The 26348-nt window shown below is 45.2% G+C and overlaps 1 protein-coding gene across 3 annotated transcripts in view; it reads right to left on the bottom strand.

Annotated features, from left to right (window-relative positions):
- Nucleotides 1–25317, bottom strand: part of DNAJC7 (DnaJ heat shock protein family (Hsp40) member C7) — a 31281-nt gene extending 5964 nt beyond the window's left edge. The window contains exons 1-9 of one of the 3 annotated variants that reach the window (XM_047756945.1): nucleotides 24765–25317; nucleotides 11722–11810; nucleotides 10850–10974; nucleotides 10334–10447; nucleotides 8636–8710; nucleotides 3818–3936; nucleotides 2978–3131; nucleotides 2308–2472; nucleotides 1126–1217 (exon numbers count right to left, since the gene is read on the bottom strand). In XM_047756945.1, coding sequence (XP_047612901.1) covers nucleotides 1126–1217; nucleotides 2308–2472; nucleotides 2978–3131; nucleotides 3818–3936; nucleotides 8636–8710; nucleotides 10334–10447; nucleotides 10850–10974; nucleotides 11722–11810; nucleotides 24765–24841 — 1010 coding nt within the window. In that variant the 5' untranslated portion in view covers nucleotides 24842–25317. Of the gene's footprint in view, nucleotides 1–1125; nucleotides 1218–2307; nucleotides 2473–2977; nucleotides 3132–3817; nucleotides 3937–8635; nucleotides 8711–10333; nucleotides 10448–10849; nucleotides 10975–11721; nucleotides 11811–15021; nucleotides 15155–19590; nucleotides 19732–24764 lie in introns of those variants that run through there. The other 2 variants (XM_047756946.1, XM_047756947.1) reach the window with 2 other exon arrangements.
- Between the last annotated feature and the right edge of the window lie 1031 nt (nucleotides 25318–26348).

Below are 26348 nucleotides of genomic sequence, written 5' to 3'. Positions count from 1 at the left end.
GGTTTGCAGAGATGAGATGACTGAGAGTTGGTCTCACGGAATCTGTAATATAATTCCATGTATGTTTGACAGACTTAGTCATCTACTTAGAAATTCGCTTTTTAAAAAAAGCACTACACACAGGAGCAATTTCCCTATTTTTTAAAAAAAACATGGACAATTTGGGGAAAACTAAGCAGCCAGTAAGCCATGCTCTGCACCACTGATGAGACTGGGGGGAGCTTGAAGAACCAGAGGTGCATCAATCAGGTAGCAGTCACAGCACCAGTTCTTGGGCTGTGACACTTCACGACAAGGAACGGGATGGGTGCTAGAGGGCTGGCTGGCAGGCAACAAATAGGTCTTCCCTTAGGAACTTCAAAGACAGGATGTTCTTCTCCGGGAAATAGTCTGAAATAAGAACAAATGGACTTGGGGAGCTGTCTCTCCTAGCCCCTGCCCACGCTTCCATCTGGAGAAAACACTCGAGTGGGTTCAAGAGTAAGATGGACCAGCAGGCTGTGCAGCACCGCGACCCCAAATGCCAGTCCGAGCACCAGATCTAGGCAGGCACATCCTGGCTCATAAACCACCTAGTCAGACAAAGATCTTTCAAGGGGGCTTCCATACACTGCTGAGAGGCCGAGCCACACTGATCCCTCCCCAGTGTAAGGCTGGCTAACTCCAAACATACAGGATGAGCAGAGCTCTCCACCAGCTCCAGGAGATACTTTATTCTTCCTCTTCCAAGCACCATACATTCATCCAACAAAACAGTAACTGAGTGAGCACCTACTGTGTGCCAAGCACTGTGCCAAGTTAGAGCAAGTGTACACCACAAAATAAAAATCTCCAAAGGACACGGATTTTAAACTTTAACAAAAGGAATGTGGGTCAGGCATGAGAGGAAACTTACTGACCGTGAGGGGCGTAAGACACAGGCATGGGAGACTGAGGGAGCTTGTGCAATCTCCTCCGCTGGAGGTCTATAAAGATAGTCTAGGGCTGGAACAATCCCACCTAGAGGCAGGGGGAAGGACCAAATGACCTCACAACATCCCTGGGTCTGCTTCATCATCCATAATGCAATCCCCCTGGCAGGCCAGCAGCAACTCCCTCTGCCCCTCACCCACCAGAGGCACTTACCACTGTGCTCTTCTCAAGTAGGCTTTTATGTAAGTGTCATCGAGCTTCACTGCATGTGTGCAGTCTTCTATTGCATCATCTAGTTTCCTAAGCTTCAGGAAAGAGAGAGCAGTCACACTTCACATCTTGAGTGACTGAGGGAGCCCAGACGCTGTGGGCGTGACTTCATAACGCTATGAGGATCAATCATGCTGGTCCCCTAACCGCCACGCTCATTCTTGGTCACTAGGAAAGCCAGAGGGCTAAGGACACCAAATTCAAAACTGGTTTATTTTCTAAGTGATGGAAGCTAGGCACACTTATCTACAAGGATAAACCACTTCTACCATTCCAAGTTAGTGCCAATCAAGGCATGGAAACAATGGTTCCTGACCCCTACTCTTCCAGAGGCCAACTAGAGGGATGAGAACTGTGATTTTTTTTTTTTTAAACCACTAGTGCTGCAAGAGGAAGGAGCCTATTCTTTTGTTTGTTTTGGTTTTGTCTTTTTGCCTTCTCTAGGGCTGCTCCCACAGCATATGGAGGTTCCCAGGCTAGGGGTCTAATCGGAGCTGTAGCCGCCGGACTGCGCCAGAGCCACAGTAATGCCAGATCTGAGCCGCGTCTGCGACCTACACCACAGCTCGTGGCAACACTGGATCCTTAACCCACTGAGTGAGGCCAGGGATCGAACCCACAACCTCATGTTCCTAGTCGGATTTGTTAACCACTGAGCCATGATGGGAACTCCAAGGAGACTATTCTTGTTCCTACCGTTGTGTGGGACAGCGGTGAGCATTTAAGGCATTTCCAACTGAGCATGGTGACCATCAGCTATGCTGGAGAAAAAAGTTAAGCCTGCCTTATACTCTAATTTCTTCCAAAATCACTCCTAAAATAGAAATAATCACTTGCTTAGGCAAAAAGAAGCAATACTCGCTTTAAAAACTGTCCCAAAGCCTCTAGCTTACTCTTACTACAAGAAAAGATCTTGAGGAACAACAGGTGGGAATTGCTTTCCAAATTCTCCCAAGTGCCCCTCAACTCCACAGTAAAAAAAAATATAAGCTTGCCTCTCAGAAGGAAGTTCCCAACAAGCTGAGATGCTCTCTTTTCTCGCCCTCACTGGGCACATTTCCCACACCTCTTTGTTGTCCCTTAAAAACACCTCCACAGGCTCCAAGACCCAGACCAAGTGCTTACCTTGGAATTAACCGTACCCCGATTACAGTAGAGTTTAGCATTTGTTTTTATATTGTTGGGGTCTATCCCCAGGGCTTCTGTGTACAGTTCATATGCTAGCTTGTAATTTCCTTCTTTAAATGCCTTGTTTCCATCTTCTTTCTTTGCCTTAAGTGCTTTGGCATTCTACAGAGAAAAGCAAGGGGAGCTCAGTTCACACCCAGAAGGCCTCGCACCCCCGCCCAGAGGCCCGTCTCTTTGCAACCTGGGTTGTTTGGCATCATATGGCCCCCAGCATGCCCAGCCCTCGCACCTGGGCTACTCGCTGCTCACTGGTGATTCCTACAGAGTGGACAGGGGAAACCCAGATTTACAAAGGAATACCAATGAGACCTGGGTCACCCAGGGTTTACCTCCACTCCCCAGGATAAGCATTACTATCTTCCCTGAAGGAAGAAAAAAAAAGGAAGGACACACTTAGATTTTAGAAGGAACTGACCCTATATGATCACATTTACCTTTAGGCAAATAAAAGTTACCCTAAAATAATTTCTAATGAAAGGACCAAGTATTCCGGCAAGGTGGGAAAAAGTGCTCTCACATTTCTTGTGATTCTATAACCCTCCACTCTCTCGAAAAGGCTCAAAAAGGAAGCTTTTGTTCCTACCCAGATCTGGTCCCCAGAACTTACTCTGCAAGCAATGCAGGCCTTCTCATGGTCAGGAGCCATCCTGAGTGCCTGTACAAAAAACTGAACTGCCTTCTCAATACAATCTTCATAATAAAGGCAAAGACCTCGGACGTACAGAGCATCTGCGTTGGTGGAATCCATTCGTAAAATGTCGCTGCAATAGCCAGAAAGGGGCATATTTAGTTGGGGTTTGGATCTCCCCACCGTTACCGTCATTTGGCCAGTGTTTCTCTTGATCATGTGTCTAATATGGTTAAATATCCAAAGGTATATAGATTCCCAAGAACTCTTCCTAAACCGTCCCCAAATAAATAACCTAGATCTACCCTTATACATTTCTTGTGTCTCACACTCTGTATCAGAACAGGAGTTGGCAAAAACAGCCCACAGGGCCAAATTCTATGTGCTGCTGGTTTCTGTAAATAAAGTTTTATTGAAACCCAGCCACACCACCTGTTTACCCATTATTTTAGGGCTGCTTTTACACTACAGTGACAGAGCTGAATTGCTGTTGACAGAGACGAGACCTGCAAAGCCTAAATATTTACTATCTAGCCCTTTACAGTTTGCAAACCCCTGAGTAGAAAGAAAAGGACATCTGAAAGATAAAAACACACCAAAACTTTACATTATGTGTTCTCTCACATACAGCTATGTACTCCTATATACCCTTGTGTTTTTAGGTCTAGTGTGACCTCTGGCTTTAAGTTCCGGAAGGTCTGATCATGCTGGCGAGCCTACCCACAGGACCATACGGTAACTCCTGCTGTAGAGAGCTGCCAGACAGCATTTGTCCACTGGTATCGGGCGTTTCAATGCAGAACTGGCCTAACTTCATACCTGGCCACAGACTGTGCTTCTGGATAACGACCTAGCATTGCTAAACATTCTGCTTTAAGGATTTTGAAGCGATGGCAGGCAGGGGCAAATTCTAGGGCACGGTCCATGCAAAAAACAACCTACGAGGAAGAAGAGAACAAGTAAAATTCTTTTATGCTGGACTCCAGAAACGTCTTCACTTCTGTTTGGTCGCAGACAACATATACACTCAAAGGAAAGTAACAGCAGAGTTTAAGAACGTACCTAATCCATTTGATCAAACCACTGAAATGAGGAGAGCAGCTGATCCAGATGGTAACAACTACTAACGTTCACTTCATATATCAACTCTTTTAACACTCACAATCTTATGAAGTAGGTAATACTGCTACTCCTATATTAGTGATGAGAAAACTAGAGATGAAGCAACTTGTTCAAGGTCACCAAAGTTTCTAAGGGACAGGAACAGAATTGGATCTTAGACACTAAGACCCAGAGTCTAGAACCTTAATCAGCATGCTAAGGCGCCTCGGTGCCTCCACAGGGAATCATACCAATAGTGACTGTGATCAAAACTCACACTCTTCCAGTAGAAATACTATACTTGCTGCTTTGGATAATTCATCATGTTTCGCCTTTGTAAGATAAGGAATAACAAAAGTGAACTGATAAAGAATCACTGCTCCTCATATTACTGAAACTGCGCATAGTTCCCTCCTTCAGCAGCATGACCCTCACATCTCACCAAGCACCCTGGTGGCCACTCTTCCACTTCCATTTTAGAACAGAAATAGACCAGTAAAACAGTTAATTTTATTTAATTTAAATTAAAAAAAAATTTTTTTTTTTGGTCTTTTGCCGTTTTAGGGCCGTAACCGTGGCATATGGAGGTTTCCAGGCCAGGGGTTGAATGGGAGCTGTAGCTGCCAGCCCACACCACAGCCACGCAGGATCATTTCCATGTCTGCAACCTACACCACGGCTCACGGCCACGCCGGATCCTTAACCCACTGAGCAAGGCCAGGGATCGAACCTGCATCCTTGCGGATACTTGTCAGAATTGTTTCTGCTGCGCCATGACGGGAACTCCTAAAATAGTTTATTTTCAACGGTCCTAGACTATACTTAAAACAATGTTATAAAAACGAGAATGCAAGCCTCTCTCTCTCTCACACACACACACACACAGCTAAGATTATTTCAATCTTTCAGCTTCCTAAAGGCTCTTCATGTATTTCCATTTTTTCTGATTTTGTTCTCGAGCTTTCCCTTTTGGTTTGTCTGCTATGCCTGGGAGCCTTTCTGAATCATATTCTCCTCCTGACCCAACAGAGAAATCTGGATATAAGGGACACTCGTTCCCTTTAGGAATCTGGCCATGGTATCAAGAAGAAATGACGTCTGAAAACTCAGAAGGAGAAATAACTCAAATTCCATCAACAGGAGACAAGTTAGGTAATACAGACATTCATATAATAGAATATACGTGGATCTGAACAAGCAGCTCTCTGTGTACTAATATGGAAAAGACTTCCAAGGCCTACTAAGTGGGGGAAAAAAAAGGTATAGAACTTTGTATAGCGTATTACCTTTCACACAAAAAAAAAAAGAAAAAAAGAAAGAACATTAAAAACAAATCTCTATTTGTATTTGCTTATTTTTGTAGAACAAAATAGTGGCATGAACTACCGAACTAAGAACAGAGGTTACCTAAGAGTGAGAACTAGGCAGATGGAACCAAGTTTGGGAGCACTCTTCACTGAGTATGTTTATACTTTCTAGCTTTGAACTAAGAACAGCAGCTGGAGTTCCCACCATGGCTCAGTAGTTAACGAACCTGACTAGTAGCTATGAGGACATGGGGTTCCATCCCTGGCCTTGTTCAATGGGTTAAGGTTCCAGAATTGGCATGAGCTGTGGTGTAGGTTGCAGAAGCGGCTTGGATCTAGGGCTGCTGTGGTTATGGCTGTGGCCGGCAGCCATGGTTCCCATTTGACCCCTTGCCTGGGAACTTCCATATGCCGTGGGTGCGGCCCTAAAAAGACCAAAAAAAAAAAAAAAAAAGGAATAGCAGCTATTCAAACATTTACATGCAAAACCATGGGGAAGTAGGTAAACACCAGAGTGTTGCACTGGGCAGACTTTCTGCAGCATCAACAGAGCAGTGGTGGGAATGCCTCTCCTTTCAATGGCACAGCTTACAGCCCTCAGGTTGTCCTGAGGGCATCATGAAAATTCAGGGACTGTGCTGGGTAGTCACGGCGCTAATTTCCCGGTTAAGTAGAAGAAAAAGAATTGGGGGGGGGGGAGAGCAGTCAGTCAAGATGTCAGGAGCTCTGCCCTGCTGCCTTCACGAGATTCTGTACAGAGATAGTTTGGCTCATGGTGGGGGGGTGGCAGTTGGAGGCTCAGTGCTTCCCTTCCCACCCCCACCTCCCCATGACTATGGGCAGCTGTGGGCAAAGAAGATCTTTGTTTCTTCCAAGTTCATCTGTTTCCCCTGCCAGGATCATAATTCTTCATTTGTGACATCACCATGAACTACAGTGTTGGAGGGGGGTCAGGCTGGGATGTCACAAACAGAGGATTCTGTCACGAACTGGGGATTCTGGCTCCAGAGTGGGCAAGAAAGAAAAGAAACCCAAAAGACCACCTTCCCGGACAAAGCTTTTGTCTATGTAAACCTCAAAAAAGTGTCAGGAGGCAGAAATGCTTTCTAAACACACACACACACACACATTAAAAACAAGACAGAACAACAACTTATGAATCACACGACAAAGACAGTGTGATTATTAAAACCCATGGACAGAAGAGGGATGCTAATGAGCTGATGCTGGGATTCTGTAAAAGCTAATCAGATATTACCAAATAAAAGACTGTCAGTCTGCGACTGAAGAATGATTCTTATCTGTATCCTTTTATCAAACATTTGAATACCTACAACAGAAAGCTCTGAGTAGTTCCTACTGTGGAGCAGTGGGTTAAGCATCCGACTGTAGTGGCTCAGGTCGCTGTGGAGATGCATGTTTGGTCCGGCGTTGCCACAGCTGTGGTGTAGGTCACGGCTATGGTCGGATCCAAACCCTGGCCCTGGAACTTCCGTATGCTATGGGGCGACTATTAAAACAAAAAAAAAGTGCACTGAGTAAATTCCCATATATGAAATGACAACTCCATTCTTTGGATGATACGGACTTCTTTTAGGTGATCCTGAAAATTGATCTGATCAGTCAGTGGTTTTTAACCCTTTTGGGGGCTACTTACCTTCCCTTTTGAAACTCTAGTGAAAGCTACTGCCAAGCTCCATCTAAAGAAGGGAGTCACACTGATAAGGGATAACCACTACAAACAAGATCTAGAAAGATTCCCGGAACCTCTGCGCTTTCCCCATGTTTCATGTAGGCTAATCCTTTTGACATGTATATTTTTAATGTCTTATCACACAGCTCCATAAAGGACAGTAGTGTGCTTTTGCAGAAAGGCCTAACATCAGGAGTTCCTATTGTGGATCAGCAGTAACAAACCTCCATGAGGTCGCAGGTTCAATCCCTGGTCTCGCTCAATGGGTTAAGAATCCATCATTGCCGTGAGCTGTAAGGTAGGTCACTGACTCGGCTTGGATCTGGTGTTGCTGTGGCTGTGGTGTAGGCATGCAGCTGTAGCTAGGATTCCACCCCTAGCCTGGGAACTTCCATATGCCGAGGGTATGACCCTAAAAGAAAAAAAAAGAAAAAAAAGGCCGAACATCAAAATGGTGATGATGAGAGGTTACGCTCACTACTCAAAAACATTAAGGGGGCCTCTCCATATTTTTGATTTACAGCTCCACCCAGTTCACACAAAGCAGAAGTTAAAGCTACCTCTCATCATTCTAACAGAAATGGGTTATCTAAACCTAATATTTAATTCCACCTGGCTTTGCCTCTACTCACCAGCACCACCTTATATGAGAAACAGGAACAAATTCAATGAACAAATTCATACTGCTTTTTATTATAAAGTGAAATGAAAATAAGAAAATAAGGACCTTAACAAAAAAGATTTTTGTAATGCTGGTGAGGACATGGAGCAAGAGTAACCCTTGTTCATTGCTGATGGGAATGCAAAATGATACAGCCACTTTGGAAGACAGTTTGGTAGTTTCTTACAAAACTTAAAACACTTTTACTACATAGTCCAGTAATCACACTTCTTGGTATTAACCCAAAAGAACTGAAACTAGGGTCCACAAAGATGACTGGAGCAGCTCTACTTCTAACTGCCAAAAACTAGGTTGTAACAATGGTACCTCTGGAAATCCCCCGGGGAATGCTGATAACAGGGGGAGAGGCTATGCTTGCTGGGCTGGGGATATACGGGAAATCCCTGGACTTCCCTTTCAATTTTGCTATGAACCTAAATAAAACTGTTCTAAAATTTTTTTTTAAGAAGCCTTTTTTATAAAAGGGAAAGAGGAGTTCCCATCGTGGCGCAGTGGTTAACGAATCCAACTAGGAACCAAGAGGTTGCGGGTTCGGTCCCTGCCCTTGCGCAGTGGGTTAACGATCCGGCTTTGCCGTGAGCTGTGGTGTAGGTCGCAGACGCGGCTTGGATCCCGAGTTGCTGTGGCTCTGGCGTCGGCCAGTGGCTACAGCTCCAATTCGACCCCTAGCCTGGTAACCTCCATATGCCTCGGGAGCAGCCCAATAAATAGCAAAAAGACAAAAAAAAAAAGGGAAAGAAAAAAATGCCAAATTAAAGCGATAATTTACTCATACTCCTCTAATTACCCCCTCCCCCAGGGTGTGGAACTTTGTGAGAAAGGGTAGGTGAGATTTCCTTGTAGTTGTACTTTACCTTCCGAAAATCCCGCTTCTCAAAATCTGTTTCTGCTATTTTTTCATATTCTATGACTGCATTAGCATTCTTGAACTAGACCAGAAAAGCAGATAAGATAAAGTTTTAATGAAGTTGTAAATTCAAGAGCCACAAAAAACCAACAAGACCTTAATGAATTTGCTATTTCAAGAAAATCAGAACCAGAGCCTTTTTTTTTTTTTTTTGGTCTTTTTTTAGGGCCGCACCTGTGGCATATGAAAGTTCTCAGGCTAGGGGTTGAATCAGAACTGTAGCTGCCAGCCTACACCAGAACCACAGTAACGTGGGATCAGAGTCCCGTCTGTGACCTATACCACAGCTCATGGCAACGCCGGATCCTTAACCCACTGAGGCAGGCCAGGGATCAAAACTGCGTCCTCATGGATACTAGTCAGATTCGTTTCTGCTGCACCATGACAGGAACTCCAGACCCAGAGACTTTTCACAAATCAAGTTGGTAAAGATGTAGCCGAGACTCCTTAACAGAAAGGTTAAGGCTCAACCTTCACCCTCAGTTTGAACTTGAAGTCAGAAACATTAAGAATCACGATGTGATGTACATAAACAAAAGGCACTGTCAAGGGGTTGAGCAGAAGTTTTGAGATTCTCACTAAAAGACATTCAAGAATAAATTGGGTATATGAAGATGGAACTAAAACATGTTTCAGCTGCTATCAATTTAATCAGGATCCGACTTTACTCAAAAAAAAATTTTAGGGAGTTCCCATTGTGGCTCAGCAGGAACGAATCTGACTAGTATCTGTGAGGATGTGGGTTCAATCCCTGGCCTCACTCAGTGGGTTAAGGGATCTGGCATTGCCATGAGCTGTGGTGTAGGAAGCAGATGCAGCTTGGATCCTGCACTGCTGTGGTACAGGCTGGCAGCTGCAGCTCTGATTCAGCCCCTAGCCTGGGAACCTCCATATGCCTCGGGTGCAGCCCTAAAAAGCAAGAAAAACCAAAAACAAAAACAAGGAGTTCCTGTAGTGGCTCAGTGGTTAATGAATCCGACTAGCAACCAGGAGCTTGCAGGTTCGATCCCTGGCCTTGCTCAGTGGGTTAACGATCCAGCATTGCCACGAGCTGTGGTGTAGGTTGCAGAGGCAGCTCAGATCCTGCATTGCTGTGGCCCTGGTGTAGGCCGGCAGCTACAGCTCTGATTAGACCCCTATCCTGGGAATCTCCATATGCCACAGGTGCAGCCCCATGAAAAGACAAACAAAATAAAACAAAAACAAAAAAAAGAAAAAAAATTAAACCTCAATCAATTCAGTTCCTTAAAGCATCTACCCATCTCAGAAACCCTCCAAATTTGTCATATTATCAAAGCTGTAAATCATACTCAGTACTCTTTTTACAGGTAAGAGAGCAGAGGCTCAGAGAGACTATGAGACTTGCATACAGTCTGTGGTGTGTGGCTGATGGCAGAAGTGAGACAAGCTCTCAGTTCTGACTCTCAAGTCTCGATTCCTCCCAAATATACCACCCTGGGAGTTGTCCTGTAACTCAGATTAAGGATCTCGGCGTTGTCACTACAGTAGTTTGGGCATTGCTGTGGCCTGGGTTTGATCCCTGGCCCAAGAACTTCTGCATGCCTGGCCAAAAACAGCAACAAACAAACAAAAAACCCAACACACCACCCTGCTTCTTCTGATACAGACAGGATCGGACCCATACCTCCTGCTGTGCCTGAGCATTTTTGTGATCCAGCTCTAGGGCTCTCTGGAAACTACGACATGCTGCCATGGCATTCCCTAGGGACAGGTGGCATTTGCCCTCTCGTAGATGACCCTAGAAGAAACACGAAGATGGAAGAAAAGGAGCATGACCGGCCAAGCAGAGAGAAATCAACAAAAGCAACACCCACACAAAACCAAGGGATGAAAATGGCCAGAACAGCAGTTCTCAACCAGGGGTGGCTCTGCCCTCCCCAATCATTTAGCAAAGTTGAGAGATATTTTTGGTTGTTGCAATTGGGAACAGAGGGCCTGCTACTAATATCTAGTAGTTAAAGTACAAGGAAATGCTAAAAACATCCTACAATGCATAGGACAGCCCCCCACCACCCAATACACACCATGAAGAATTATCTGGCCTAAAATGTTAACAGTGTCAAGCCTGAGAAACCCTGGGCTAGAGGAACGTAACTACAGCAACCCAGTGCCACCCGACCAAAAAAGCCCCCTCACATACCCGGACGAAGCTATCATCCAATCTCACTGACTGCTGTGCATCTCCAAGAGCTTCCCGGAACCTTCCAAGCATCATCAAGGTGGCTGCTCGATTCCCGTAATAGCTAGCATTTTTAGGACACATATCTATAGGAAAGGCAGAAGAATGTAAGACAAGGTTGAGCATGGGCCACTGCTTCAAAAACACAGGGGCCATCTCCCTCAGAACTATATCAAAACAATCAAACCATAACAGGAATGCTGACATGCTCTCTTGAAAAGGCCACGGCCAGAGTTCCTGTTGTGGTTCAGCAGAAAAAAACCTGACTAGTATGTGTTAGGATATGGGTTTGGTCCTTGGCCCTGCTCAGTGGTTAAGGATTCAACCCCTAGCATGGGAACTTCCATATGCCACAGGTGCATTCATAAAAGGACCAAAACACACCCTCAAAATTGTACTTCACACTGATTATTGTTTAGGGGGGAAGAGTCTGCGTATCTTCTTAATGGCTCGTGTTTTATGTAATAAGATATGAAAATGAATTTGCATATACTGAGTTTGAGGTGGGGAACCTATAACCAAGTTAGGTGAGAAAAATGCTGACATGGGATTAAAATATACTAGCCAAGGCCATTTTCTAAGATAGTAAGTGAATTGGCAATGGCCAAGACACATTTAGGTGAGTATCTTTTTGCCATATTACCTAGAATTTCTGGAACTGCTTTAGTCTGCCTGCTTGAGCTAGAAAAAGTTATCCCTCAGAAGGTCATTGAGTCCAAAAGAGTTTACACAGTACCCTTCATCAACCCATTAAGCAAAAAGATTCTTTATTTCTTAGAGAGGAACTATTTATAAGTGTTTGGTAAATTATTTTCCAGCGTATTCCTTCTCACCTATGGCTTTCGTATAATAATTATAAGCTTCATTGTAATCTTTCTTGGCATAGTATGCATTTCCTTGTTCCTTAAAAGACTCTGCTTCCCTGAAAAGGAAAGAGAAAGAGAATCATGTTACCATACCCAGGGAATAACCTCTGTAATCTCACAGGTGCAATCTTTGGTCTAGAGCCCCCAGCACACTGAGCTGAAAGTTAATGTAACACTTGAAGGAATGTATAGATTTGTTCCATGGGCTGATGGACCAAGGAGGAGATAATGAAAGAATCCAAGTTTTTCAGATGCTATTTTTTGTCACTTAGATACATTCAAACTCAATCAAGTAACCTCTCTCACGTTGCCTGACTTTCCTCCCTACTCCTGCTGGGATCATTACTCCAGGCAAATTTAGGCATTCTCTCAGAGAGACAGAATTTTTATATTTATTTCCTTTCCATTAGGTCGAAACTTCTGCCTCTGTAGCAAACTTACCAAAAAAATCAGTTACAGCTAATTCCATTAGGGACAACTGATTTCTCAGTCAGTGTGAAATGGGTCGTATTGGAGTTTTAATGATTTATTCTCTTGAAAACTGGCTCACACATCTGTCACTGGGAGGACAAGCAGAGCAAAAGCAGGTGGCAAAAGGTGTTAAAAGCACAGCATCCTGGTGTTTTAAGATGGAGAACAGAGCTGAGTGACAGCAGACACCAAGAACTTGGATGACAGGGACACGCAAGATACAGGCTGCGGTGCCATGCTCGAAGAAGTACCACCTACTGATGCTCTCTGCCCATTACATCATTGTGGACACTTACTGCCCCTTCTGCCATCCCGCCAGTAAATACCCCAATGAATAATACCAGAAAGACTGCCCACCCCAAGATGCATTTTTTGGAAGCTGTGCCATGAGACAAACTATACTTTGCAAAAGGAACAATGCTATATAATTGGGAATTATACCCTTTTTTTTTTTTTTTTTTTGCTTTTTAGGGTTGTGCCTGCGGCATATGGAGGTTCCCAGGCTAGGGGTCAAATCAGAGCTACAGCTGCCAGCCTACAGCACAGCTACAGCAACTCGGGATCTGAGCTGCATCTGCGACCTACACCACAGCTCACGGCAACACCAGATCTTTAACCCTCTGAGCAAGGCCAGGGACCGAACCCACAACCACATGGCTCCTAGCCGGATTTTTTTCCACTGCACCACGACAGGAACTCTGGGAATTATATTCTTGACCGAAGAACTAGAATCGAATCAGAAATGACCAACAACCATGTCTTAAAGACCAAGAAACTTGTAACATCTATCAGAGACACCCCACATCATTCTAATGACCAACTTGAGTGACAAAGATAATTCTTTGCCAAAATGAGCACTGCAACATAACTAAATACCCAGGACTTTTTGCTCAGTTCAAGGGCTGCCTGAAGTGGGGACAACAGTACACAGTTCTTTTTTTTTTTTTTTTTTCCCTGTCTTTTCTAGGGCTGCACCCACGGCATATGGAGGCTCCCAGGCTAGGGGATCTAATCGGAGCTGTAGCCACCAGCCTACACCACAGCCACAGCAACATGGGATCCGAGCCACATCTGCGACCTACACCACAGCTCATGGCAACGCTGGATCATTAACCCACTGAGCAAGGCCAGGGATTGAACCTGCAACCTCATGGTTCCTAGTCGGATTCATTAACCACTGAGCCATGACGGGAACTCCAGTACACAGTTCTTAACTTTGGTGACGATATAGGAGTTTACAGCTCGAGTCCATGGACACTGGCACTGGGGAGATGTGTAATTTTATTTACTCACATAATTTAAAACTACAAACTGGCAAGGCCGCCCTCCTTTTATTGAGGCAGTCTCCCTTTCCATTCTTCTCCATCACTGTCCTGCAAGCCCTACTAACATGAAAAGTTTGCTGGCAGAAAGGAGAAGGAAAATGGGAATGACCTATAAATATGAACAGATTTGAATAATTTTATTATACCAACTGTCATGGTGCTATAGAGGCCTTCTGCTACTAAAACTTCTCAAGAAGGATTCCCCAACTGCAAGATTTCAAAGACCCAGCACACACAATCTTTCTACATGATGAACACAAGCCTGTATGTACCTCTAAATTAAGCCAGGCACGATAAAAGCTACGAGAACCTATCCTTTAAGAGCAGACATGCTGAAAGGTCTGAAAAAAGGGCTTCCATAACACTGGAAGTTGAGTCAGAAGTTGAGTCAAACCGCTGTGAAGAGATGGCATAGTAAATTCAGAAGAAACATGAGGCCAAAGTGTACCTGAGAAACCTAGCCTTCTCTTCAGTCAGCTAGCAGCCAAGACCACACAAATCCCTGAGGAAAACCAATGGCGGCCAGGCACCTGGAGAGACGTGTCAGCACATAAAGCTTGTTAGTCAAAAGCGGAACAATCTGTAGAGGTACAGAGGTGCCCTTTCTTCCCCGAAACACTAACTCTAGCGGAGGCCAGTGAATTCAGCCCTGGCTTTCTAGCAAAAGTGCAAAGGATGATTTCTGTGGGAAATTAATCATTATTTCTGAGGCCAGGTACTTGCCATACCTTATTTTATCAAGTGAGTTTCATTATTCCCATTTTTCAAAGGAGAAATTTAAAGCTTAGAGGTTAGAACTGACTGGAGATCAGGATGTTGACCCATATCTGTAAGATCCCTGAGTTGTGCACTATCATGCTAAACTCTCTCTCTAACGCTCACCTCTGCCTACTTCCTACGACTTTAGAAATTAATCTGTACTGCTAAGAGCAATGAACATGATTTCAACCAAGACACAAAATAGCCCCAGCCTATTAAATCCAACTCCAGAACTGAAATCTGGATTTAAACAAGCCAAATAACATTCCTAACAATTAGTCATAGTGGGAGCAGGGCTCCTTTCTCTTTAAGATGCAAGACCTAGTGAACTGGACTTTGCCTCCCCCAAGACATGCATTTCATTTTAGTAAATGGTGAGTAGATTCCATTCTAGAGCAAACAAAGCGAGTAATGTAGAGTCAGCCCACAGCAGAAAGAACAAGAAGAATTGTGTTGTGACAAGTTACCATGTTTTTAACCTCACCCTGCACAGCAGCAGGCCAGAATTAGCTATTCCCACACAACTGCCTCATGAGAAAGACTTATTTTCATAGAAACATGGTTGATTAACAGCTGCCTAAACAATGGGCACTTATGCTTTTTATACTCAGTGCTTTTTTTTGCCTCCAGGTCCAACACCCAAAGTGGAGTCCCTCCTTCATTCTGAACCTCCCCACCAAATACACAACAAGCTTTAACCAATGGGCCTGACCCTGCGAGACCAGCCGAGGAAAGAGTGGATCTTTGGAATCCATCATGGCAGCAGCAAGAACTGAACAAGGCTGCATCAGGAACAATTCCAGGGTCAAATCCATTCAAGTCCTGCCTGGGAGTCTGAGAAAGGGCTGAAGCTTGTTCAAGCTGCCCTTACAGCAAAGGGACTGAAGGATGAGGTGTCAAAGGCGTGGGACTGGAAAAGAAGGAGAAGAGCTGGTTAACACTGGAACTGAGGGCAACCTGGCGGCGGCATCTCTCACTCCACTCACTGCCAGAGTCAATGCATTTGAGGACCAAGTGAGGTTACAACATGTACCTAACCAAAACACACTAGTGCTAAGAAAGGAAGAATTAGGATTAACTGGGTTCACCTGGATCAGGTTTTTAAAAAAAGGAACTAAATTAAACTACCGATTATTTTCTATGGCCACAAAATACAATTCAGGCTAAAACCTGAAATATAATACCACATCAAAATAGAGACTTGGCGTTCCCACTGTGGCACAATGCGATTGGTGGCATCTTGGGAGCACTGGGACGTGGGTTCGATCCCCAGCCTGGCACAGAGAGTGGGGCAGCCAAAAATTGGGAGGAAAAAAAAATATATATATATATATATTTATATAGACTTGGCCATAACTGATCTGATGACACTATTAATAGCTACACTGTATCTCCAGTGCATTTTCAAAACATTTCCAACAAAGATCTTCACAATTGCCTTCTGAAGTAGTTAGTGATAATATTTTATGTCCTCCAACAAAAGGAAGAGCTAGTGAGGCACCCAAGGTGGCTGCACTGGTTTCCTACATCTTGAGAGTTTCCTGTTTTTTCCACTAGACCCTGTTGGTGGCAAGGTTTTGGGGTTAAAACTAATTTATTCAGTTCCCTACCCAATCCTTGGATCAACTCTAAGCAGAACAGGCTTCACTTTTCTGATTCACCAGGAGATGCTGGGAATGACTCTACCTCCAGCAAACCAGTCCTTTCACTTTAATAGCCAGCAACAATTTCTTGTGAAAACAGCTACGGAAAGGTTTTCCAAAAACTCTGCCTGCTTTGGGTGTATGATAGGAGGAGGGCCAGGCTGGCCTTCGTCTAACCCATATAGGTAAGGCGAATACATTCCACTCTTGCTCTTTTGCTTTGCTATGTTAAAATATATTTCTTTTTCAGAAATAACCTCATCAATCAGAAAAGTGCACTACAGAAACCTGCTCTTCTAACACCACATGTACACTAAAAATCTGTATATCCTCTGATCACACAATTCTACTCTCTTTCTCTCCCAATTTAGCTCTCATTCATCACAGATGCTAATAACTCAAACAAACACTGCCAAGGCAATCATTTGCTATCACACAGGTCTTAGCAGGGCTCAGCATCATGTGATCAAATCAGACAACGTGGGCTTATGATCACCAGCCAACTTTGCACATTTACAGCCCAGCTAAATTAAAAACGCATTAAAACACCATAGCTGACACTGCAACGTGCCCCAAATTAGATGCTCTATAAAAACTTCCATTTTCTCTCTAAATACTTCCAAGCTGAACACTTAAGCAATATCTTTGCCTGGGTCAACTAGTCTATCTTCTACAACGTGAACAGGTATTTAGAAACTTTAGTCAGCTTTCATTAACGCAGAATTCACTGGGAAGTAGGTTTTGTTTTTTTTTTTTTTTTAAACACATCTCAACATGACTGGGTTCTCTCTGGAATTATTTCACATGTGTATTTGTAATGTACTGTTTTTATATTTTTTCTACCTCAGTGCATGGAACATAGAGAGTAATGTGGCTTCACTATTCTATATTTGCAACCAGGAAATACTGATCAGATTTCTGAATGACCAAAACAGGACCACGGTGTTTTTATGTATTTCAAGTATTCGGCTATAATAATATACATATATACATAGTGTGCGTGTGTGTGTGTGTTTAGGGCTGCACCTGCGGCATATGGAGTTTCCCAGGCTAGGGGTCAAATTGGAGCTGCAGCTGCCAGCCTATACCACAGCTACAGCAATGCGGGATCCGAGCCTCATCTGCAAACTACACTACAGCTCACGGCAACACCGGATCTATAACCCACTGAGCAAGGCCAGGGATTGAACCTGCAACCTCATGGTTCCTTGTCGGATTTGTTTTTGCTGAGCCATGCCGGGAACTCCTATAATAATATATTTTTAATACAGTTCAGCTCTTCTGATAGCCATTAAGAACAGTTTAAATTAAAACAGATGTAGAAGCTTAAATGAGGTTTTTTTTTTTTCCTTTGCATTTTCTTGACGTATTCTGTTACTCCAGAAGTGAAAGAAAAATCTACCCTTGCTAAAATTACAACTCAGGACAAAATGATTTCTTCTGTTAGAGCAGAAGAGTGTTTAGGGGCCTTTGATCTGGAGACTATGTTACGGGCAGGAAGAACTTTAGAAAAAAGACATCTTTCCTTTTCTAACCCTCAAGCTTTTAATAATACTTTACACTGCCAATGAGTCAACTAGCCTGTACACATTTCTATTCTATGTACTACTGCCAAAGGTCACCCTTACTCTACAATTGTTGCACCCAGCTCTTTTATTCAGTCAAAATTACTAGCTGTCTGTTGATCAAGAAATGTCCTCCACCCTTCAGAATTTACGGGATCTTTGCCAGTCTGAGCAGAAATTCCTTCCTTCTTCCTACAGTCCAAGACCTCTTGCCCCAAAGGCATGTCACAGGGCCTGTCTCATGTTGTACTCTCTTTGGCCTTCATGAGAAAGTAAAGTAAAAGGAGCCCAGGAGCCTAACTTTTGTTCTATCTTATCAAATGCATATTATTCAATTTCTTTTTTATCCTCTAACAAATCTAACACTTTAAGTTTCACATGAATAGGTGGAAGCCATCTACAACAATTCCACAGACAGAGTGTTTGCTACATGCAAGGCACTATCTGCTGAGTGAGACTAATGCCTTCATAAAGGTCCAGAGAAACAGGGTGGGCTCTATCCAACAGCGAACTGTTGGCAAGGATGGGCTACGCCGCTTCCTTTACCCAATTTCCCATAGAATAGACAGCTTCTGCTTCTATTAAAGAAGCTTCACTTAAAAATCCAGTTAAAACACTCGCCCTCCCCCGCAAAAGAGAAGACACAGATGAAGAAAATAAACCAGTGCAAACAGTTCTCTGTCTGGACACCAAGGGGGAAGCTCAACAGGAGCAGCGCCAGAAGAGACCAAGAGGCTCCAAGTGCAGCCACAGCTCTGGGCCACACAAGGCAGGAGCACTCCCTACTGCTCAAGCAGGGAAGGACACCACACAACACACTGCAGCTGGCCCTGGCTTAATGGGGCAGGGGGAGCAACCACTATCAATGCGGCAGGAAGGATACTCACACAGAAAGAGCAACCTTGGCTGTGTTAAAAGCTTATGCTAGTTCCCTAAACAGGAGATGACACAATCTGTGGCATCTACTTAAGTTTTATTTATCCCTGGGGAGAGGAGACCTAACTATAAAGCTGTTTCTGAGAAGTCAGCTTCTCAGAAGCTACTCTGAGGACAGAAGTCACTGGCTTTTCAGCATCAGCCAGAGGCTTTTTTTTATAGTAACATCCCTCCAAATTCACCATTTCTATCCCTTGGTTTCCCATTCTGTGACATCTCCTACTAGCCCCACGGGGACACCAGCACTTACCAGAAATCTAGAACTGAGGAACTACAATTAAGAAAAAGGCTGCGGAGTTCCCGTCGTGGCACAGTGGTTAACGAATCCGACTAGGAACCATGAGGTTGCGGGTTCGGTCCCTGCCCTTGCTCAGTGGGTTAACGATCCGGCGTTGCTGTGAGCTGTGGTGTAGGTTGCAGACGCGGCTCAGATCCCGAGTTGCTGTGGCTCTGGTGTAGGCTGGTGGCTACAGCTCCGATTAGACCCCTAGCCTGGGAACCTCCATGTGCCGCGGGAGCGGCCCAAGAAATAGCAAAAAGACAAAAAAAAATAAAAAATAAAAAAAAATAAACTCCCAAAAAAAAGAGAGAAAAAGGCTGCTTTCTGAGTTGTTTTTTTTTTTAGGGAGTGGAGGGTGGGTAGAGATGGGAACCAGAGTCTAGACTGTCAACTGTTACTTTGCTTCCCAAGTTTTCTTGCTTCCTTAGTTTATCAGGTGGTTGACTGCCACAGAGCAAACTGCCAGAGGAAGAACTTTTAGGACAGAGACTCCAGGAATAAGAGAGGGCCCTGCGTGCCTCACACACCCTCCCCAAAAGCCTAATACTAGAATCAGAAGAGATGGCTAACACTTGGCTTATCTGACAATGTGGCCTCCCCACACAAAGTCATAAACCAACAGAATATAAGGTCTCAGTCTCAGACTTCCAAAGTCAAATATTCCTCCTCGTATTATCATTCTCAAAAGCCTTAATCACTCATACCACTGCTAATGGTGGGATAAAGCACAGAAACTGGTATTTTAATCCACATGGGAAAGAAAAACATGGTCAATCCAATAGAATGAATAGATTACTGGAATAACTTGCATGCTGAATTCTGTTCTTACTGCTGAAATTCACAGTTTAAAACAATACCTGGAACGACCTCTAAGTAACTTCCACATCACTCAGCACTGGAGAAAGGGGACCAAACATTAGTGGAGTAAGGGAGAAATGGGCTCTCAGAGAGACTCTGCATCAGACCACACATCTAGGCAGCCACCGACCATTGTTCTCCAATCTTCTAAAGTCCTAGAGAAAGAAAGCAAAGGCAAGCTCCCAGTACTCAGCTTTTAAAAACTTTAAAAATACTAGCGTCAATGAGTAAACCAACCCGATTGGCTGGAATGTACAACAGGGCTGGGCTTTAAGCCAATCAGAGTTCTGGTCGTTGGGACTGAACTAGAGGCCAGAGCAACTGCCACTCACTTGGCCCAACATTTTATTAAAACTGCTTAATTTACCTGGCTTTAGTTAATATGTGGGTATGATTTAAAGCAGCAAAGAACAGAGAGACCCTTTCTCGGCACTCTACTTTTGCTCCAGTAATCATCTGACAATTTTGCCACTTTTTTTTTGGCTGCACTCACAGCATGCAGAAGTTCTGAGAGCCAGGGATCAAAGCCATACCACAGCAGCGATCCACATTAAAGCAGTGACAACACTGGATTTTAACCTGCTGAGCCACTGGGGAACTCTGCCACTTGTTTTTGTTTTGGTTCGTTTTTTTTTTTTTTTTGTCTTTTGTCTTTTTAGGGCTGCACCCAAAGGATATGGAGGTTCCCAGGCTAGGGGTGTGCCACAGCCACAGCAACGCCAGATCCGAGCCACATCTGTGACCTACACCACAGGTCCCGGCAACACTGGATCCTTAAACCACCGAGTGAGGTCAGGGATCGAACCCGAATCCTCATGGATCCTAGTCAGGTTCATTAACCACTGAGTCACGACGGGAACTGCTGCCACCTGTTAATATCAGGGTTCAATCGATTAATTTGCCGGTATTCAGGATTCTGTATTCCTAAGCTTATCCCTTCCTTAACCATGACTTAGTTGTCCCATGTTCCAGTTCTCTATCTCTGATCCTACACTTAAAGTACACCAAAACGAAAATGAAGGCTGAGGGCAGTGTTTCTCACTGATTTGAGTTCCAAGTCAAAGAAAAATTCCCACTCAGCTTGCAGGCTTTGTCTTTTGTATAGCCATCTGCCCTGGAACTTCAAGAAAAAGTTTAGGGGGACAAAAGTCTAAGAATGTGAAACAGAGGAGGAAGGAGAGGGGGGAAATGCACCCCCAGAGCTCTGCAGTTAAGACCTCAAACTCCAAAACATCACAAAAAAAGCTGCAGTAAATAGCAACTACAGTGACCCCCGGATACGAAATCATGGTTCAGTGCTTCCCACCAACAATATGCCTAGAGAAAATAAAAGGCAAAACCCAAAAAGAGTTTACAATACCTAGGTACTAAGAAAAGGCCTAATAGTTGTTCTTGCTTGTGTCCATCAGGAAAACAGACACTGCGAAGATAAGACTACCAGCCCAAGGAATCAGGTAAGGCTGCCTGGCTCCTAGGTTGCTGCCATCCCAGCCCCTGACTGCTGCCGGTCCTTTGGGACCTTGCTGTCCAGTCATGCCAGGTGTATGCCAACACAGAAGTGCTTCCTTTATTGATGATCAACTTGAAATCCCTCAATTTTACCATAATAGAGATCTATGGAGACCAAACTGTTCCCCAACCTGGGAAATGGGACAGAGAGCCTTCACTCCAGACAGGTATTTATATATTAGGTAAAACAATCAGCAACATCCCAGGAAAATGTAAGGCCTTAAATTAGCTGAAATGTAAAATCTTTGCAATATAGTCCTCTGGCTCCCCAAACAGTTTCATCTGTTCCGGTGGGCAAAGAGAAATAATAATCTTTGTGTCCAGAACTCAGATCTATTTTGGCGCGCCAACTAACGCCTCTTTTATTTTAGCCTCTCAGCTGCTATGAGGGAAAAAGAACTTTGTCAGAGTGACAGGCAGAAAAATGGAAGTCTATTATTTCTTTCTCTCTAGAGACACTAAAGCTAAGCAAATAAAACATGTAGCCATTTAAAATACTACAACCACAAGGTCCAATGTCTTAAAAGCTCCTCTCATTCTGCCCCGTGGGACTGTGACAATTTAGCAGCAGTAGCAGCAGCAGGATGCCCTTGCACAAAGATGCAAGGAAGGACTCTTTGCTGGACTTCACAAAAACAACACAAGAGACCCATCAACTCCTGTGTCCCCAAGTGAACTGCTAGTAGGACTATAAAAAGAGACACAAACTTGGCCAAATAACTAACCAAGTCGGATGGTAAAGGGCATCCGTAAGAGATGTGTCTATCCCTGCCCTCTGCTGTGACAGCACACGAGGAATTCTAGAATATATGAAAAATATAAAATAATCTTCCTCTGAAACTTCTAAGTCAATACTCCATTTTCAGTATTGGAAAGCCACACATAAACAAGACTTTTTCTCACTAACACACCCCAATGTTTACCCTCCTAAGGGTGCCTTATACAGTGGAGAGTCAAAGTGTCATGTTTTTGTTTATTTTCCTTTTGATTTGTTCACATAAATGGTATGTAATATTTTATCATGTCTCAAAAAGATCTATATAAGTATGTTTAACATATAAGTATTTCATAAGAATGCATTTTTTTCATAGTAAAATTTACAGGTTTTTTCCCTCAGCGGTAGATAAAACAAATGTGCATTTCATAATCAAAGACATCTTAAACTCCATGAAATAAGGCCGTTAGCTCAAGTCAGCACCCTCCCTTATTCTGTTTACTGCTACCAAATACCATATTTTTTGTGGGTGTGATGTGGGTACATTACAGCATCACCTGTTTTAATTAATTAATTGGTGCCGCTCCCGCAGCATATGGAAGTTCGTGGGCTAAGGGTCGAATCAGAGCTGCAACTGCCAGCCTACGCAACAGCCACTCGGGATCCGAGCTGCATCTGTGACCTATACCACAGCTTTCGACAATGCCAGATCCTTAACCCACAGACAGAGGCCAGAGATTGAACCTGCGTCCTCATGGATACTAGTTGGATTCTTAACCTGCTGAGCCACAATAGGAACTCCTGTTTTATGTTTCTTACGACAGAATATTTTCTATTTTTTTTTTCTTTGTCTTTTGTTGTTGTTGTTGTTGCTATTTCTTGGGCCGCTCCCGCAGCATATGGAGGTTCCCAGGCTAGGGGTTGAATCGGAGCTGTAGCCACCGGCCTACGCCAGAGCCACAGCAATGCGGGATCCGAGCCGCATCTGTGACCTACACCACAGCTCACGGCAACGCCGGATCCTTAACCCACTGAGCAAGGGCAGGGACCGAACCCACAACCTCATGGTTCCTAGTCGGATTCGTTAACCACTGCACCACGATGGGAACACCAGAATATTTTCTAAAGATGTGTGTTTTTGTTTAAAGGAGAAGAATTTGCTTTACATAGGGACTTTGCAGTGAAACTCAAATTAGAGACAGTTCTTATGTCAGAGATTATTTATTTATTTCATTCTAGTCTCTTTAGGGCTGCACCTGTAGCACATGGAATTCCCAGGCTAAGCGTCGAATTGGAGTTGCAACTGCCAGCCTACACCACAGCCACAGCCACACTAGATTCAAGCCACATCTGCGACCTACACCACAGCTCACGGCAACTCGGAATCCTTAACCCACTGAGCTACGGCCAGGGATGGAACCTGCGTCCTCATGGTTACTAGCTGGGTTTGTTACCCCTGAACCACAATGGGAACTCCACGTCAAGAGATACATACTGAGCGGAGTGAGTTTACTTTAAATTACTTACAACCCAACTTCCTATTTATAGTACAAACAACCATTGAACTTTCTCCAAACACAAGGTAAATCCTTACAATTAACTTAAGCTCTGTGTATTGGGGGTAGTTGTGCGTCTCGTTTTGTATTTACTTAATGATGCTGATGATGCTTAATTCTAAATACCTGGAAGTAACTGGTTTGTGAAAGCTCAAAACTGAGAGAGACTAGTTTCTCTGGTTTCCTGACGTCTCTGAAATCCCAGGGGCCTACTCCACTTTGTGAGGCTCTTGGCTTCCAAGAGGTCAGGAACTTGGGACACTGGCTGCAATAACCATCCTTAAACTTGGTAACTATTCATCTGCCTCCCTGAGCACCCCTTATGTTTCAAACCTGGACAGTAAAAACACACAAACAAACAAAATACCCCTCAGAATCCTGACTGCAGATCTCATGAACTACGCACCACCTGAAACCACCCAGACTGAAGCCATATGGGCTTGATATAAAGATATGCAATATGTAGGAAGGAGAATGAGGGAACCGTAGTCAATTAAGTTGCACCTGATAAGGAAAGGGCTCCAAACTTCCAGAACCTTTTCGTGAATTCCGCTCCAGCATTAGGACAAGTATGACTACCCACAACTGTGTTCCAACCCCACTCCAATAACCTGCTTTAGCTGTAGCCAAAACCCAGAGTGTTCTCGAAAACCACTCACTCAGCAGCTCCCTTGGCTAGTCCGGACTGGCAATCTCGAGCCACTGCGGCTGCCCAGCAGCGCCAATAGCGCCCAAGCAGCTGGCTTCCTTCTTGCTGCTTAAGAAATAGCCCTGGGGAAAATGAGGATCTTAGGAAGGACGGAGGGGGACGGGGGGCTTGGCGTGCAGACCATGAGACAAGCCCCTCACCCTTCTTTATCACTTTCAACTTCTAGGGCAACCGAGGGGCCACCAGGTCAATAATGAAGACACACAATCACCTCGGGCCAGACTAGTACTCGCTGGGGTATAACTACGGAGGAAAGGGAGAGAGAAAAGAGGGTTCTGGCGATGCAAAGTGCTGATAGACAACAATGTGCAGAAGTTAGCAAGAGGAGGAGGGGGTCGGGGGCGATGTAAGAAGTCGTCATCACCACTGCGCCGCCTCCCCCACCCCGCAACAAACCTCCCAGATCCCCTCAGAGACCTGGCCTCTGCAATGAGGACGACCTTCCTCTCTGCTGGGGAAACAAGGCCGAGCCTCAGCTCCCCAGCCAGGCGGAAGCTGGAGGGAAGGGCCGACCTCCGAGAGCGCCCCTTCAGGGGGTCCATCCGGACTCGATCCCAGATTGGGGGGGGGGGGGTCTCGGAGGGCGGGGCATCGCCTCGACAGGGGTTGCACCACGGCAAGGACGGGGTTCCCGGAGCCACGGAGCTGAAGCTCGCCCGTTCCCCTACCCTGCCACCCGGTTACCTCTTTGCTTCCTCGTCGTCGAGCAGCTCTGGCCCGGTCGCCGCCATTACCACATCGCACTCCGCGGCAGCCGCCATCTTACCGCCGGGACCAGAGAGCCGGGTGGGAGGCCGGCGGTGAAGAGCACTTCCGGTCGGACCATCGAGCAGCTCGGCGGCGCTGCGCCCAGAGGGGTTCCCTCGGGCCCGTCTACCAGCGAGAGGTTCTGCTTGGGGCCAGAGCGGCCTCCCGCCCTCGGAGGTCCACGGTGGTCTCCGCCCTGGGGCGGGGACCCAGAGACGGTTCCTGTGCGTAGGGGGCGCCACTTTACCCTTGGGTCGGACGAGGGCTACAGGCTGCTGTCTCCTCTCTAGGCTTTGGCTTTTCTCAGTATTCTGAGAGCCTCGTTGCCATAACAACTTCCAATCCTAGAGAGTCTCCTGTGAGGCTCGGAGAGTCCGACTGGGTAGGGATCCTGTGGCCTGGAGGGAAAGAGCCCCCCCGCCCCACTACCTTTCCGACCTTGAGAGTGTGTCCACAGCTTCCTTCACGAAAGGCAAGAAGAGACACTTTGAGTCCTTCTTCCCCAGCGTTCATCGGCCCCTAGAAGCCCTGCCCAACCAAGCCAGGGGAACGCAGGGCGTCTTCACACCGCGCCTTTCATCCCCTCTGGATCTCCAAGCACCAACTGGTTCATCACCCTAATGACGCTGACCCTTTGATGAGGCTGCTTTCATGTCAGCCGCCGGGAGTGCCATCTCAGCATTAAACCTAGGGAGGGTGGCATGGGGCCCCAGACTCTGCCCTGGAGTTTATAAGGCAGCTCACGGGGTGAGGTCCCTTCTCCACAGTGTCCCCATTGCTCTCAACCCTCATGTAAACTCCCTGCTCAGCACGCTTGTCTTGTCAAATGCAGTCTGGATCGGGAACTCAGAGAGGGCAAGGACACAGCCCGATCATCTTTGTAGCAACTCCCTTCACTCAAACCAATAATATTTGTGGCCTTGAATTGTATTGGGGTTTCCTGAGGTTAAATTGGGGGAGTTTGAAGTTAAAAATTAAAGTTAACCGGTACTGGAGTTCCAGTCGTGGCTCAGCAGAAACGAATCTGACTAGCATCCATGAGGACGCAGGTTCCATCCCTGGCCTTGCTCAGTGGATTAAGGATCTGGCGTTGCCCTGAGCTGTGGTGTAGGTCGCAGAGGTGGCTCAGATCTGGCGTTGCTGTGGCTGTGGTGTAGGTTCCCTAGCCTGGAAACCTCCATATGCTGTGGGTGCGGCCCTAAAAAAAGATTAAAAAAAAAAATTAGAGTTAATGGATACTAAAATAAGATGGGCTCAAGGGAATTTATTTTTTATTTATTTATTTATTTTTGTCTTTTTGCTATTTCTTGGGCCGCTCCCGTTGCATATGGAGGTTCCCAGGCTAGGGGTCGAATCGGAGCTGGAGCCACCGGCCTACGCCAGAGCCACAGCAACGCGGGATCCGAGCCGCGTCTGCAACCTACACCACAGCTCACGGCAACGCCGGATCCTTAACCCACTGAGCAAGGGCAGGGACCGAACCCGCAACCTCATGGTTCCTAGTCGGATTTGTTAACCACT

Source organism: Phacochoerus africanus, chromosome 14 (assembly GCF_016906955.1).
Source record: "Phacochoerus africanus isolate WHEZ1 chromosome 14, ROS_Pafr_v1, whole genome shotgun sequence".
NCBI lineage: Eukaryota > Metazoa > Chordata > Mammalia > Artiodactyla > Suidae > Phacochoerus > Phacochoerus africanus.
The sequence above is the reverse complement of the archived record's forward strand: the minus strand, read 5'-3'. Positions and strand labels throughout refer to the sequence as shown.